Source organism: Necator americanus, chromosome I, assembly GCF_031761385.1.
Source record: "Necator americanus strain Aroian chromosome I, whole genome shotgun sequence".
Lineage (NCBI taxonomy): Eukaryota > Metazoa > Nematoda > Chromadorea > Rhabditida > Ancylostomatidae > Necator > Necator americanus.
The window spans coordinates 15,468,792-15,484,340 of record NC_087371.1 but is presented as its reverse complement, the minus strand read 5'-3'; the positions used below and the strand labels follow the sequence as shown (position 1 = coordinate 15,484,340).

The 15,549-nt window shown below is 41.1% G+C and overlaps 4 protein-coding genes across 6 annotated transcripts; 1 reads left to right on the top strand and 3 right to left on the bottom strand.

Moving 5' to 3' along the window:
* Positions 1–61: 61 nt before the first annotated feature.
* On the top strand, positions 62–496 carry RB195_005652 (uncharacterized protein; the record flags this gene model as incomplete). Its single annotated transcript, XM_064178286.1, has 2 exons — positions 62–214; positions 326–496. 2 exons carry the CDS (start codon positions 62–64, stop codon positions 494–496), a joined length of 324 nt encoding a protein of 107 aa, XP_064035352.1.
* Positions 497–1,461: 965 nt separating this feature from the next.
* RB195_005651 (uncharacterized protein) lies at positions 1,462–2,055 on the bottom strand (the record flags this gene model as incomplete). Its single annotated transcript, XM_064178285.1, has 1 exon — positions 1,462–2,055. One exon carries the CDS (start codon positions 2,053–2,055, stop codon positions 1,462–1,464), a length of 594 nt encoding a protein of 197 aa, XP_064035351.1.
* A 3,219-nt stretch (positions 2,056–5,274) lies between these two features.
* Positions 5,275–5,982, bottom strand: RB195_005650 (uncharacterized protein; the record flags this gene model as incomplete). 2 transcript variants are annotated; one of them, XM_064178284.1, is made up of 1 exon in its annotated part: positions 5,275–5,982. In XM_064178284.1, one exon carries the CDS (start codon positions 5,980–5,982, stop codon positions 5,275–5,277), a length of 708 nt encoding a protein of 235 aa, XP_064035349.1. The 2 variants fall into 2 exon arrangements, with proteins under 2 accessions (XP_064035349.1, XP_064035350.1); XM_064178283.1 differs by having other exon boundaries at positions 5,275–5,961.
* A 1,295-nt stretch (positions 5,983–7,277) lies between these two features.
* On the bottom strand, positions 7,278–12,871 carry RB195_005649 (uncharacterized protein; the record flags this gene model as incomplete). 2 transcript variants are annotated; one of them, XM_064178281.1, is made up of 5 exons in its annotated part: positions 7,278–7,370; positions 7,903–7,986; positions 8,513–8,752; positions 9,787–9,927; positions 12,722–12,871. In XM_064178281.1, the coding sequence occupies 5 exons, from the start codon at positions 12,869–12,871 to the stop codon at positions 7,278–7,280; spliced, it is 708 nt and encodes a 235-aa protein (XP_064035347.1). The 2 variants fall into 2 exon arrangements, with proteins under 2 accessions (XP_064035347.1, XP_064035348.1); XM_064178282.1 differs by lacking the exon at positions 12,722–12,871 and adding an exon at positions 10,408–10,410.
* Between the last annotated feature and the right edge of the window lie 2,678 nt (positions 12,872–15,549).

Here is a 15,549-nt window from a genome sequence, read left to right as displayed (position 1 = left end):
GCACACGGAACACTGGGGGCATTTTGGATCACCGCCAAAAGTCCAAAAATGAAAAAGAAGGATGAGTGCATTGCTATCACAAACGAGCTATCCCCATATCAAGACCTATGCGGGTTTGATCAACGGGACGGCCACGAGGTCCTTATATAAAACCCTTGTGACTCATAGTTGTGGAACGTGGTGGTCTGTTGCGTTACCAAGTCTAGCTAATGAGGTAAGCCCTAGCTAATGTGTTGCTGTTTGAGTTTGCCTACCGTCTGGATGTTTTCTGTAGGGTGATGAGGCGCTTGAGAGGATAAATCACTAATGGCTTTGAATTTTCCAGGCTCTGACGAAGGCGATAACGCCAAAACGTTACCTGTTGTTTAGTAAAGAAGATCAATACCAATCCTGGGTACAGCTCAAGAAAATCAATGAAAAAATACGTTTCAACATGCCAAGATTCAAAGACAGTCGAACAACGGTCAATACAATTCGATGTTTTGATAGCTATTAGATGTAATATTTGGTCTAGTACTATCTTTGAAAAATATGTTGAAAAGTTTGTATGTTCAAACTGCATCTTTGAGAACAAATTTTTCAACTCAATCCTCTTCCAGAGAGACTACAGGTGAGTCAAATGATGCTGTCAATAAAACCAGCAAAGTAACAGAAGATTTTTGTAATGCTGCCTGGAGAGCGACGCCACGAGTAATGCACGGGTTATTCTGAATTTGGGAATGGCTGACAGCTATAAAGCGCACAGCACTGCTCAAATTCTTTTCTTTGTGTCGCGCCAACGCGTTCGACTAGGACTCAGAAACAAAAAAAAAAAAAAAAAACTTCAAACAGCTGTGACAGTTATTGACGAAGTCAAAGCGAGCAAATAATAATCAGCTCCGTTAGAAAAAACGTGGTCTTCAAATCGTTGTTGTTGTTGTTTATGAAAGCTGTTTATGAAAGTCATTGTTGTTTATGAAAGCTAGTATCTTCAGAAGAAAGGTCAGCTCCAAAATATGGGAGCAAACAACGACCATCAATTCCCTATACATTGATCTGCACAGCATGCTCTCGTTTTTGGAAAGTATCTCGATAGTTGCTGTTGTTTTCTTATAGCCTATTCATTTTCTAAATATATGACTCCTATTTCACTTTAATTAGGAGAATTTTTCCTTTGAGAGCCCAGTTTTTTGATGTCCTAATTATGACTAGTCTGTTCAAAACAATCACGACAATCGCTTTGTTTCGGAAAATTTCCTAGTCCTATTGCACAAACCGGTGCTGGAAATTTCAAGACGTTGAGACGTAAAATTTCGAAAATTTTCCTTATCCGTTGACTAGAGAAGAGTAAATATCTTCCTAAATAGCATATTCAGTATTCTTCAGTGCACTACTTGAGCATTTTCCATAATTGAGCTTACGAACAACTCGTAGATAGTCAATGTTTATTGATGAAACTCAAAAAAGAAAACATGACAACGTTCACATATTGCCGAAGTCCCTGCAGAGGCGTTCACAGCTGCAGTGATGGCTCCTCTCACGTCTGCGGCGATGGCTTTTGGAAGATGGTTGTAGATATGGAGGAAATGGCATTGGCCCGTATCTTGGGTCAATCATGTAGCTCCAGGGAGGGAAATTCCACGGCATCTGGTCGTATGAGGGTGGACCGTGGCGACGAGATCCATGGTAGGACACCGATCTGGAGCGGTGACGTCTGCGCGCGGGAGAAGGGGAGCGGGGCTTAGGCTCATCCTCTTTCTCAAGCTCCTTCTCACCCTCATCGTCGTCCTCATCGGAGCTAAGACAGGTGAACGGTTCCTTGTTCTCAAAAGTGCGGTAGTACATTTTTGAGTTAGGGTTGCTTTCCACAGCTCCAAAAAGGTCATCGGCAGTTTTGATTATGGAGCGCTCGTTGTCCCAGTCGGCAAAATAGATCTCACAGGGAGGAAGATCGAGTTCTTTCAGTTTCTTCTCGAAGGTCTTGAAAAGATCCTTCTTGTTCTTGTAGCTGATGGTGATTCGGGGCACATTGTCGCGGTAGATCTTGATGGTGGCGGTCTTCTTTTCCTCGGCCATGGTTGAAGGAGATATGAGCGACTGAACAGCCAGGCGTACGCTTTTATACTGGTCATTTTCGAAAATCGAAAGTGGGAGGAGGACCGCAACGAATGGCGCAATGTTAGTAAATGTTGCACAATTCGTACAAAAAACGTGCGCTAGTGACTCACGCGATATCTGATTAACGTTGGGGAATTACTAAATGCTACTAGAAAGGGTATTTTCGTCCTGATTGCATGAACTTTGGATCATTCTTTTCAGTTTTTTTGAAACAAACCAAACACAACAAATATTTCGTAGGTCCATATTAGATGTCAAGACATTTTTCAAAGAATTCGGAAGAAAAGTAAATAAAAAAACTCGAGAAACACTTGTAATGTACAGGATTCTTTTTAGAAGTTCTCCCCCCAATGTTGGTTTGAATTGGATGCAGTGTATAGTGAAATTCTCAATCAATCACTTCGTAACAATTTGAATTCTAATAATCCAACGTCGGGAAAAAATGTTAGTCAACAACCTTTAATATACGAACACATAGTTAGTACCACACTTCGCTCAGGTTTCAAGGAGTGAAAAAAACGCCAGGTTGCCGCTTTAGTCATTCGAGAACGTTTTTTTCCCAGAATCGTGCAACTTTTCCAAACATGCCGGCTCAATTTTGAATTTTGAAAATAGAATCGCTATCAGCACCAAAGTGCAACAATCACCCAACATTTTCAGGCACCGCTGAGGAGAAGAGAACTGTCATCACTAGGTTTTACCTTTACAACGTCCTTCACATGAAAATCAAATTCAGGAACAAGAAGTATTTGATGGTGGTCTTCCGGGAAAGAAGCCGGAAGCCTCGATTTTCTTGATCGTGACCTCCACTCAAAGTCAGCGTAGCACGAAGTTGACAAAGTGTGGAAGCCTGATGGAAACAATAGAGTTCCAGCAGTAGGTTGTGAATATAATATATAATTATATATGATATGAGGATGGCCCCGCTCAACTTCTGCTAATCGTCTTAAAAAATGACAATGGGGATTTTGGGACGAGGTAAGTTGGAACACAGCATCTCTGCATGCGCGCCGCATACACGTGCGAGCGGTTGAGAATCAATGAGGTCTCCTTAGCAGTGCTTATTCATGTAGAAGCAATGAATATGGTGCTGAGGGAAACGGATCGTGTAGAAGGGTGGATGTTTCTAACATACCTCGTTGGAACAGAACTTTGTTTTTCAGGACGAGGGGGAGCTGAGTGGGACCCCAATCATATTCGTGATCTACACCCCGAACTCTATGTTGTTCATCACGTTTCCACACTACATCAGTTTCGTGGCCCATGTCGCTGTCTTTAAACGATCGCGACAACAACCATGGTAACTGCTGGCGAGCTGCTCAGCAGTCGAGCACGGCGCGTATATGATTTGCACCATCATCCTTCAGATAGTAGAGAATTGTTTCTCTACTCGAACTCCAGTGTGGGCGTGGGCGAACGCGAAAAAAGGAGGTCCTAAAGGAGGACCAGTGGCTGCACGTCCACTAGTTTTAACCGCGAAACTCATGTTTCTCCCACTTTACCACCAGAAACCGTGTAATTTTCTAATCTTTACGAAATTCTTCATGGATTCTCGATACAGACCTACTTCGTCCCTTCCATATTAACAGATCTTCTGCAGGACTCCTGCGCAGAGATGAATCAACCATCACTGTCGATCTCAAGTGAATGAAAACAGGATGGTGCAGGTATTAATTTGGCTAATAAAAATAAGTTAATATTAGGCTAGTTAACAGTAATTTTAGCTTGGAAATAGTCAGGAGTTCTCGAAAGTCAATTATAGCGACTTCAAGCGTACCAAGCAGTCCTCTGGCTTGGCTTCTTCGGACTAGTCTTATTAACAATGAACAAATAAGTGCAAATTGCCATTGGAACAATCTACGTGGATTTCTGCTGCAAAAATTTATTTGGACTGAGAATTTGGGAGGAAAATGGAAAAGGTCCAAATCGTAGCAATAGTAGACAAAGAAGACTACTTATTCATACCTCTGATAGCGTCAAATCATATTCATATCTGGAGATGGTTGATTTGATCCGAGGAAAAAGATTAATCGATTTAATTCTGTCAGTATTTCATGTGTTTACAAATGCGTAGTTGCCAATTTCCAGTTGATGAATTTTGTTTTCAAGGAGAGGAAAGCTAGTTACAACCACAGCTATTCAACTATTCACTTCTTTTGTTGTAATCTGGTGAAATAGGATACTCATATCTTTATGTGTGTAGATCAGAATACTACGTTCCTATGCTCTTTCGATGGCAGTGTTTACGCCAAAAAGTTCTCTTTCTGAGTCGAACAATCTTATTCCTGGAATCACACGAAATAAAACTGCAAATCACGTCAAAGTCGCTTCGGTTGAAGTAACTCGCCATCAAAGTTTTTGTTCATTGGACAGGTCAGCTCCCCAGGAAAGAGGTAGCTTGTAAGTTGCGTTAGCAGGCTTTCGATTGTTAGGATCAAAAATCTAAAGGGTCAGCTATTTTCGGTCCATTGCTGCCGATCGATCTATCTTTCTCTCCACTTCTACTCTAACCTTTTTGTGACTTCTGGATGGTGCGTTCCGACCTATAAGGATAAAGGATAAAGTCACTGGCGTATCAATCCACTTGGGATGCGTCAACGCGTTTTACTCGAATTCGTAATCGTTGAGGTTTTGGAACGCGTGTTGGCCTATACAATGACTTGCGGGGGTCAGCCGATGATGAAGTCAGTGTTTTTATCCTCCCAGACAAGCCTGGTACCAATTTATCGACCCCGGAAGGATGGGCTTGCACTAGGGCGGTTTCGAACCCTCGACTGTGTGGCTACAACGGACCTCTAACCGACTGCGCCACACCAGCCCTTACAACTTATGAATCTCATAAATTTTTATTTTCTTGTCCTTAAATTTCTTTTATTTTTCTGGAGGTGAATCCAACCCTTTGAGAGAACGGAAACAACTTTTGGAAGAGCAAAAAGAGAAGTACGAGGGGATGAAAGGATGGATGGAATCCGAGGAAACTTCTAATGGGCGATTTTCCACTGTCTCTATAGACTTCATTTTCATGACGAAAATTTATTTATTAATTTATTGGTTCATTCATTATCCCAATAACTGTCTACATTTGAGTGAAATACTCAAGCTTTATTTACTAGTGAAAATCTAGTACTAATTCCGTAGGAAAACGGTAATTATGACATATAGAAAAATTCAAAAATTCTAGTCAAAACTGTCTCTCTGGTAATGACAACGACAGTGGCAGCAATTCCTTTCAGAATGGCAATTGTCGGTTGACATAGGTATGTAATAGAAGAAAGGCCAGGGTGTGAAACGCGGATCCATGGCAAAGTTCCATGCGAGTGGAAGGTCACCGTAGAAAACATGCTTGTGATGCTCATGACAAGCTCTTGAGGGCTGGTGGAGATTCTCATCAGTAAATTCTTCACTTCTTGACCCATTCTGGCTTTTGGGTATGGCGTTTACTTCATAAGGACTGGGAATTCGAGGTTTCGACGCCATTTTTTCCTCATCACACTGGATTACTTCAAATTCGGAGCCCTCCTTGGACTCATTCTGGTCAGCGGCTTCCATTAGCAACTTTATGTCTCCTTGAGCGGCATCAATTAAGTCATCAGCATAGTTGATCACGGCGTGATTGCTGTCGCAATCAAACCAGTAGAGCTTCCCTTTGGAACATTCAACTTTCTGAATCCCTCTAAGTAATTCCTCATAGAGTTCGTCCTTATCCTTGTAGGAGATTACAAATCGTGGGAGCAGGCGATGATAAAGCTTGATGTTGACGGCCTTCTCCTCGGTCATGATGAGGAACAGAGGAGCTAATAAGGGTGAACTTTTATGAGGGCAGCGCGAGTTTATACCCACTAAGGTGGGCGGGGTTTCGAACATCGCTGTTGTGAAACGTTGCATGTGATTGTGAAGGCTTGCGCGCGAAAATTTAATACCGGACAAGCGTACGTTGTAAGGTACTGGATCCGCAGCTTGAGGTCTCACGGAATTGTTTTAGAAAGAAATACATGTGTCGAATAATGACCATAAATAGTAAAGGAGTTGATTATGCATGCTCCCAAAACGAACTAAATCAGTCCTTAAACCGAAATAGTTCTACCGTGTGCTATGCAGGCAGAAAAAAGAGAAAACAAGTCGTAACCGAAAGTTTTTTGAATTCCTCTGGATTGGGTACTTACCAAAATTGCAAAACGGAGTGCATAAAACTGCTCAAGCCGCTCTGGATTGTTACTAGAACAGCTACAGGTGTTTTGTTTAAATTATAGAAAACTTATATCAAGATAATACGCCATAGTCACTTCATAGATGAGTGGTCTTTGCCAAACACGTAAAGCAGGCACTGTGAACCCTTCCAAAGAAGAAAATGGCGTCTCCGCCCTCACAATTTATGAATTGGCTGCAAGAAAAAGAAATGTTTTCTAGGCAACATGATGTTGCCTACTCCAAGATTTGTGTTAGATTGAAAAATCTACACATAAACGTTAGTGACTTTGAAAAGGAAATATTAATCCTTGTACTAAGAGAAAAAGAAAACAAATGAGACTAAGATGTTAATGTTTATTAGCTAAACTGGCATTTTCAAGGCCATCTACAACATCCTAACAATCAAATCAATGGAAAAAAAAGAAAAAAAAGAGAAAAACACTTCAAAATAAATCTTAGAAATCGCGTTGAAAGACATAATCTACATATAAGGCAAAAAAGTGTTAAGTGATGTATATCAACAGAATTTAGGCAATTGCACTAGTGCATCTCGAATCCTGAGGTGTGATTTACACATCTGAGTTCGATATTGCGCATAAATAAATTATTGGATGAAGAAGTCGTTCCTTACTTATAAGTCAGTCAACGACCTTATGAAGTCTTTTGATGTGGCGCGGCTGTGAATAGTTCTCCCAGCATTTATAAACTGCTATTCTTCTTTGTTAACATATAATCCACCATTAGATGAAAATAAATGAAGTAACTGGGGAAAATTTCTACAGCCGGAATTTCACGCAACTTTTTCTAGTTCTCGAGTATCTATTTCTATTTTCGATTTAGAGTGTTTGCAGTAAAAGGAAAAGAAAGTAACAACGTAATGTGATTACGCGATGACTTCTGCAATAAAACTTAGTGAAAATCGTTACCAGTAACATGAAGTATGAATGTGATAAGGTCTACTAACAGCGAGAACAAACTGATAGGAAATGATTTCAGAATTTGTGTTCCTTCTCGGTAACACTTTCCTCCAACTGTGCAAGACGTTCAACATTTGTTTGCTCGAGGTTCTGACAAAGGTAGTCTGCCTGAAAAAAAAAACTATGTATAAAAACTGTGACATGCAGAAATGAGACCACAACACTTCTAAACTGTCTTTTATGAAAATGTTAGGGTTCTGGTTCTAAAACTCTAGTCTCTGGCTTTTGTACGACTTCTATATTCAGTTTTATAACACTGCTTCTAGACCAGGAAAGTGTTGAGATTGTTCGAAACAGACAAAGATTGCTAAAATCTTCTCCAAGCAAGTCCCCATCTTTGCTTAACATGGCGTTAGCGCTAGAAAATAAAGTACTCTTGCTGTCAACCTCCAATAGTATTATATTTCTATGGCTTTGAATGTTCTGATTTTGCTTCGCAAATGCAACGACGTACACGAGTCGCCATTTCGAAAACCAGGACGGGCGATTTTAGTGGAAGTATCGCTTAACAGAAGTCTTTGAAAGTGAGGTAAACTTCTTGCAATGAAGTTGCGTGAGAAACGAAAAATACAGTATGGGGATGAAAGACATGTGCTGTGGAGGAAAGAAAAAGAGGGGAAAAGATAAAGCAACAACGAACCATCTCTATGCAAGCTTTGAGCTGACCAATAACTCTCTTCAAATATACGATCCTACTTAAATCCTTCTTCAGCTCGTCCAAGCTCTGAAGAAAAATTTAACAATTAAGGACGGAAAGAAAGTAAACCCTATGAATGATGACACACCAAGAACTGTAGATTAAAATAAAACTACAAATGTTAATGTAACCTAATCAACTGGTCATTAGACAATAATAAGATTGTGATCATTTAGCATTTCATTAGAACTCTAAGGAAAAAACTAGAAAAAAAAAGCAAGTACTGCATTTACAAAGTTAGACGATAAGTTCCTGCCACTTGCTTCGATGAGAAGCTGCTGTTTCCAAATATTCTAACCAGAAATCTTCTGAACAGCAATACTCACACGGTTGTCAGAACAGTGAAAAAGTATCACTAATTAAATAGTTAATTACTATATCTAGAGTTGTGTGTGTGAGTTGTTATAAAAGGTTGCAAGTTGACATTCGAATTGACTTCCAACATAATCATACCTATCAGTTCTATAAAACTCTGGTTTGGAAAATTTTACATAATTCAGACTGATGCCGATAATAGCTTAGCTCCAATTTTGCAAGCAGCAATGGAACTTACATAGGGGACTGACTGGGCCATCTTGTCGTCTTCACTTTTCAATTCTTCTTTAAAAGTTTCTTGTTCACAAGGAACCTTTCCACTTTTTGCTTCCTTTCTATCAGTGGGTTCTAATCCACAGTCGAGCTCCTCACTTGCTAGTTCCCTTCCAGCAAAATCTTCGAGTTCACCGCTGAGCTGCGTAGGCGAACCGTTATACGCAAGCAATCCTTGTACCGTTTTCGAAGTAAGTTCAACCTTCTGAAACAAGTGAAAAAACAACAACAATGAAACTGACGTATTTCTTCGGCAAGATCAACTTGTAGCTTTATATTGGAGCGTCAGAAAAGTTGTGCATAGCCGTACGTATTTGGGATTGCCCGAAAGACAGATGCGCATCCGTAATAAAACTCAAGCTATTTCTCACTACACGTACTTCCCCTACACTTTGTAGTGCCCCAGTCCAGTAAAGAATATTATAGCAAAGAAGACTTTTGAAATATTACATAGAAGTGCTGGTATTCGAAGGGGACCGGTAGAAGTAAAATGAGAGCCATAAAATTTGCTACTTTTTGAATAGATTACAGAAATTAACAAGGTTCACATCACGATAAAGCGCTGCCAAATTCTCCGCATTATTGACACTATTATGGAGCACTAAAACCTGTTTCTTTTTGAGAAAAGTGTCCAGACGGCTGTGACGACACTGGGACGATTGGACTCAAGATAGGGAAATTTGAGTTATAGAAATCAGTGGTTGGGAGATCTCGGGAGCGCTTTTATCCAACGTAGATCAATAACCGTTAAAACGTCGTCTCGTGCTCGGTTTGAATGGTCCCGTATTAATAGAACTAACAAAGCAGCGATGAAGGATAAGTCTGGCGTAAATCAATCTGCTTGGGATGCGCCCCCACGTTCACTTCAATTCAGGATCGTTTGAGGTTTACGAACGTGTAACTGGCCCATACAATGACTTGCTGTGGCTAGCCGATGTGTCAAGTCAGTGTTTTTATTCTCCCAGACAATTCTGATGCCGATCTATCGAACCCGGAGGGATGAAGGACTTGGTGAGCACCATGGCGGATTCGAACCTCCGATCGATGGTGCAGGAAGCGGAACCTCTAGCTACACTACACCTGCCCTTAAAAAATAATTGTAACAGAACACTTGTGTCCTACTTTCTGAATCTGAAGTTTCTGAATTGAAGTGGTCGATAAATCCCAAACGGATTGATTAACGCCAGACACTCTATCGTTTATCCTTTAACAAGGCAGCGAATAGTCGAATAATATTACCTTGTCGTCCTCAGCTTGTAGTTCGCAGTTGGGTCCCTCCTTTTTCGCTTGCTGTTTATCAATATGTTTTTGTTCGCATGTAAGTTCCTCAGTCACTGGTTCCTTTTTAGCGATAACTTTAAGTTCGTCGTCGAGATGACACTGTAAATTGATGAAACACAAACCAATCAGTGTGCGTTTTTCGAAATGTTTTGTCGTGTGAAAATAGTAGTTAAAAATATAGAGTGTTACACATGAGCTGGTGCTAATAGGAAACATTATCATCAGTTTCCAAAGGATCCACTTCAACGACGGAATCTTCTAAAGTTGTAGATACAGGATAACTAAGAAACTAAGAATATGATCAGGTTTTAATGTTTAATAGAATTTCATAGACTGAAAAAAGACCAGAAAAATGAATAAAAATTGGTGGCAGACAGTTTTAATCGTCTGCAGCGGTAGACAGAACTAAAAATGGAATTCACTATTTAATCTGCACCCAAAAGAACATACCAACACAATATTTCAGTGGAACACAAAGAAAATGTGTTGACAGGAGGTATTAAACGTGCTTGCGTGTATGGACAAGTTAAGCGACTTTGACATAATAAAAGCGAGTTTTTTTTTATGTTCTGCTGTCACCATCTTGAACTAAGCACAGATCTCACGGTAACCATTCTCCTAACTCTTAAAATTGACTGTTGCAGCAGGACAGGGCACTTTCACTTTCGAAGGATCTCGCCAGTATTCTCACCCGAATGCAAAGACGCCGAATACCTCAAATGGTTATGTTCCCAGCTTCAAAACGTTTGCAAAAGCCTTGACCAGGCCTGGAAGATATCCAGATTTTTAACCTATATTCTACCACCAACTTCTTTCGCTACTCATGAATAGAGAGTTCATGGGAAGTTTCTGCTATTCCATATAGGCCATTTGAACAGTTCCACAAAACGCAGGATCTTAGTACTTTGGAGCCCATCATCCACGAATTATAGGAGGTTCAGGGTGTCAGCAGACAAGGACAAATCGACCGACCACAGAGGTAGGTCGAAAACAGCTGATCGGCGACCGGATTCGACCCCTTTGGATGATCTAAACTCGGTCCTATCCGCAAATCGAAGCCGAAGCAGACTAGACGGAGGGAACAAGGCAGCTCATTCATGCACATGAAAACTGAACGAATAAAGAAGTGGTGCGGTTATGCGGCTGCCAGATTGGCAGCAGAGCACGATCACGATCAGCAATTTTCGACCTGTAGTTCTCGCTCGCTGGGCAATCAATCGGTCGGCTCTGTTTCATCCGCCACAGGTGAGTTCGGCTGATACTGATTACACGTAGAATAAACACATGAAAGATGCTCAGATCAGAATCGGTGGTGGGTGACGACACTAAAATGATATTGTCGGGATTACTTGAAATAACTCAACTCCAAACTACGAGTGAACCTTGCGTGGAAGCAGGATACTTTCGGGAGCACTTCCGATGTGTAATCAACAGGTAAACTCTATACAGACTACTTATAATTAGGTTTGAGCTAGAAATGGCTTCACTTTTCGCTTTTAATTTGCTTCAAAAATCAAATAAGACAGTGTTTTAATGGTATTCATCCGATTTCTGCTTCCTATAACTTAAAGTTCAATAAATCTAAAAATGATCCACTCACGTAACTATTTAAATCTACTTTTCATCAGCTAAAGTTGAGTTTCTACCGCCACAACAAGAGTCTTATTCGATTCTATACTATTTTGCTTAACAAAGATATAAGTTAGACGATTTAGCTCATCATCGCCTAACTCATATCTCATAGGCGATGTACGAAACGGTATTATTCGCTATATACGATACTCGAATATTCGCAGGAATCGGTGACATTTCGTCACTGGAAGAAAGTCTTTAGTTTCGCTATTTTTAAGCGTGCATAGCAGATGATATTGACGGGTGCAGTGTAGCGGTTAGAGGTTCCGCTTCCTGCACGATCGATCGGAGGTTCAAATCCGCCCAAGTGCTCACAAAGCCTTTCAACCCTCCGGGTTCGATAGATCGGCACCAGAATTGTCTGGGAGGATAAAAGCACTGACTTGACACATCGGCTAGCCACCGCAAGTCATTGTATGGGCCAGTTACACGTTCATAAACCTCAAACGATCCTGAATTGAAGTGAACGTGGGGGCGCATCCCACGCTGATTGATTTACGCCAGAAACTTTTAACTTTTTATAGCAGACGATCTAGACTAACACATAATCATTGCTATAGCATTTCGTTTCATTCTTTATGGAAGCCGAAGTCAAGCGTATGTCTCAGCCAGCTGGCGAATCTGTTTCTTCCTGTTGAGGAGAATCTAATAGAAATGGTGCAGTTCCCTCCTTGTCAACTGGTGTTTTGCTATCTTTCTGACAAGTCTTTTTTGTTAGCTTTCTATTTCGGTCTACAATTTTCGATATTTCAGGATTAATTCTCTAATCATTCATCTTTCATCATTTTCTAGAAGGGTTTCCTTCTGATAAAGTTGATAAGCACCTTACTTGAAATGGAAAAAATGACTGCTAATTCTATTGGTTGCTATAAATGGCTTTTATACAATTAATTGATGGGATTTAGACAACGTGACTACGTCGCGCAGTCGAAAACCCGGGGTCTTTATATAGTGTGACATCTGTTTTTGGCATGTTTCTGCGTAGGGGGACGTCTGCGTAAGGGGTGGAGTGCTAGGCTCCTGCTTCACAATAATATGTGTGCCAAGACAAATTGTTAAAAGCTATTAGAGTTGGTGACGGCCGCACAAAAATCGCGTAGAACAAAGAAGAAGGAGTTTGAAGACAGCAAAACGTCATACGCAAGTACCATAAATGATATGATGACACATATTTACGAGAATACATATACTCCCTGAAGGTTGACCAAAGTCGAAGTGCTATTTTTTGTTCTATTTGCTGTTTGTATTTGTTCCTACCAACCTCATCTTCGCTCAGAGGAGCTTTCTGTGTACCGGCCGAATTCTCCATACATTTTTGAGCTCTCGTCTTCGAACGTGTCACCATCCCATGACAATTAGCTAACGACATAGTGGAGGCAGCGGCCTTTCTGTTTCCTTGAGTGCATTCCATCTAATGTTGTGTTTTCCAGATGGTATTCTCTGAAAAGCAATGAGTATTTTCGCGGCAAGTTTTCCAATCGTAGAGCGAATCCCAACGGCACAGGCGGTGTAGTCCGCAGCCGGGTCAAGACGACCTGAAGCCCGGTGCCGTTGCATGCAATTGCGCGAGGTTTCAAATCGTTTCGCCCAACCGTACAATTTCAGGAAAGTTGGCTCATGGTCAGTATTCTTCAGAATGGTCAACGAACGAACATGCAACACAATTTGCCCCCACAGTACTCATACCTTATTCGACCACTTGTAAAATCGTATGCAATTTTTAATTAGAGCAAACTGTGGGATTTTTACTTGTAAGGAGTTTGATCACAATTTGACCTAATCATTACGAAGAAGTTATTCTAAGCGCAATCGCTAAAGGAAGAAGAGAGGATACAATAATTTCTATCTCTACAACTTATCTTTCTAAAGGGACAAAAGCTGTTCCAAATACCTGTTTTCAAAGATATTTCAGGAAGGACGGGAGTCACGCCTTCCACGGTCTTTAGAAGCGAGAAAAACTGGGTGTGCGCTAATTTCTTGAAACAGATATTACATGATATTATCTGCTGAGATTTTTGAAATTGTTCTTACAATATATTATTATTATATTACTATTATACAATATATTACAATTCAATGGACAGAACTAGACGAGAAACAAGCGGAGCAGATAATTTGACACAAAAAAGCAGCGATGGTCGAGAGGAAAACATGAGTCGTGATCCGAAGCTAACACTTGGAATTGCAACACTAAATCCCTAAGGGGATTTTCACAACAACACGGATTAATCTTAGAGGATCTACGACGTGTAAGCTAAAGTTAGTAAGAGAAAAAAGTAAGAGCGTGCAGAAATAAGCTGTCACTGAGTGTTCCCGCCCGTCCCCCAACTACATCTTCCCCCAATTACGTCTTCTCGTAAATATCTTTGACTGATATCAAAGTAATACTGTTAGATTTTTCTTAAAGATGATCGGAGGATGATAGAAGCGGACGAAGAGCCGACTACGAACTATCTTTGTGGAAAGAAAGCGACCTCTGACTGAATAGTTCGACACACCATTGAAATGCCATGGAAACAAAACAAATTGAAAGCGATATCATTGAACGTTAACTCCATCCGAAGAGACGAACGTAGTGTTGCTAAGATGGTTATGTACGGAATACTGAACGACTGTAGGAAATATTGAATATGTGCAACATTAAAAAAAGCACGTTACAGAGCCAAAAGGCTTTCACTATTGTCTCGCAAGGGTAACCCCAGTCAGCGAAAAGAGTTCCTTAAGCTATCTACAGCTTGAATTTTTCGCTGTTAACTCTGAGTGACAAACATTAACACGTACAGCGGGAAGGTTAGGTCGGAGAAAAAACCATGTGAATCTAAGCGTAAACGAACTGTCATAAGTAATAAAAGTGAACAAATCGACTTATCCTCTAGGAATTACTGCGAAGGTGACGGAGGAGATGACGTCGCAATATCATTTAGAGAGGCAGGCTGCACTGTATTCGTCGCGGGACCTGAAGCTCATCTTTTTGCGCATATTTTCCAGCTGAAGTATTAAGTACCAAGTGTTAACCTCACTAAGAAGTAGGAATTGAATAGTAGCAGTTGCCGTAGACCATTCCTTTTCCTAAAGAAATCTGTTGTAAGATATGGCAGATACTAACCCTGGTTTCGTTCTCTCTTCTGTTTTGATGGTGTCACTCCTGTCCTGTTCATCTCCTTCATCAAATTTGGGAAACTGGAAACTAGGTACTGTACTATTTGCAAATTTTGAGGAGATTGAGCAATAACTCTTCTAAAACTTCTTTTTCTTCCGAATCTTTTTTCCTGTAATCTTTCTAGTTAGTCACTTTTTCCTGCTGTTTCCTGCTACCTTTGCCAATTCTCCAGGCGCAGAGGAGTAATAATGACAGATACACAAAGTAGCATTTTTGAAATCACATGGTTGACCATCGTCAATGACCACAGTGCTGTCGAATGAAACGCAGCGCAGTTGTGTAAGCGGACGCGCTTGAAGCGGTGCGGCGGAGCGCAGCGGCCAGAGTCTAGGCGACACCCTTAGTGACGCCATTCCTCGGTTTAGGTCCAGTTCCTCAGCGTAACCGACGAAGTAATTCTTCACACTAGTCGGGTGGTGAAAGGCAGACAGTGTCTCAACGGCTATCCTTTATTGGAGAGAACCTAGCGTAGTGAATCTTTCCAAACACTGTCTCTAATTACCCGGTGATTTTGCATCCGCAAAAGGCTGTCTGTCATCATTGCGTTTTAAATGACTGCGAGCCTAAAGGCAGCGTACCGCGATACTGATGTAGTACAGAATCCTCACGGAACCCGCAGAATTCGGGTTCTAGATTATGGAGCCCAGCGTTCCTCCGCCCAACTTTACCTAACCGTCGTAAAAAGACGGCGTGGGAACAGCGTACGTCCCTACGAGGTACGTTAGAACACGTCCCTTTGTGCACGTTCCGGTCCCAAACTAGCCCATTCATTGGCTTTACTTAGATATGGTGGTGAGGAAGCATAATCGATCTTCAACCGCTTGCTCATACGCGGCGCGTGGATGAGGGTGTTTCTACATACCTCGTAGGAACAAACACAGTTTCCCAGGCCATTGTTGAGGGCGACCAGGGGGAATTTAGCGGAGTCA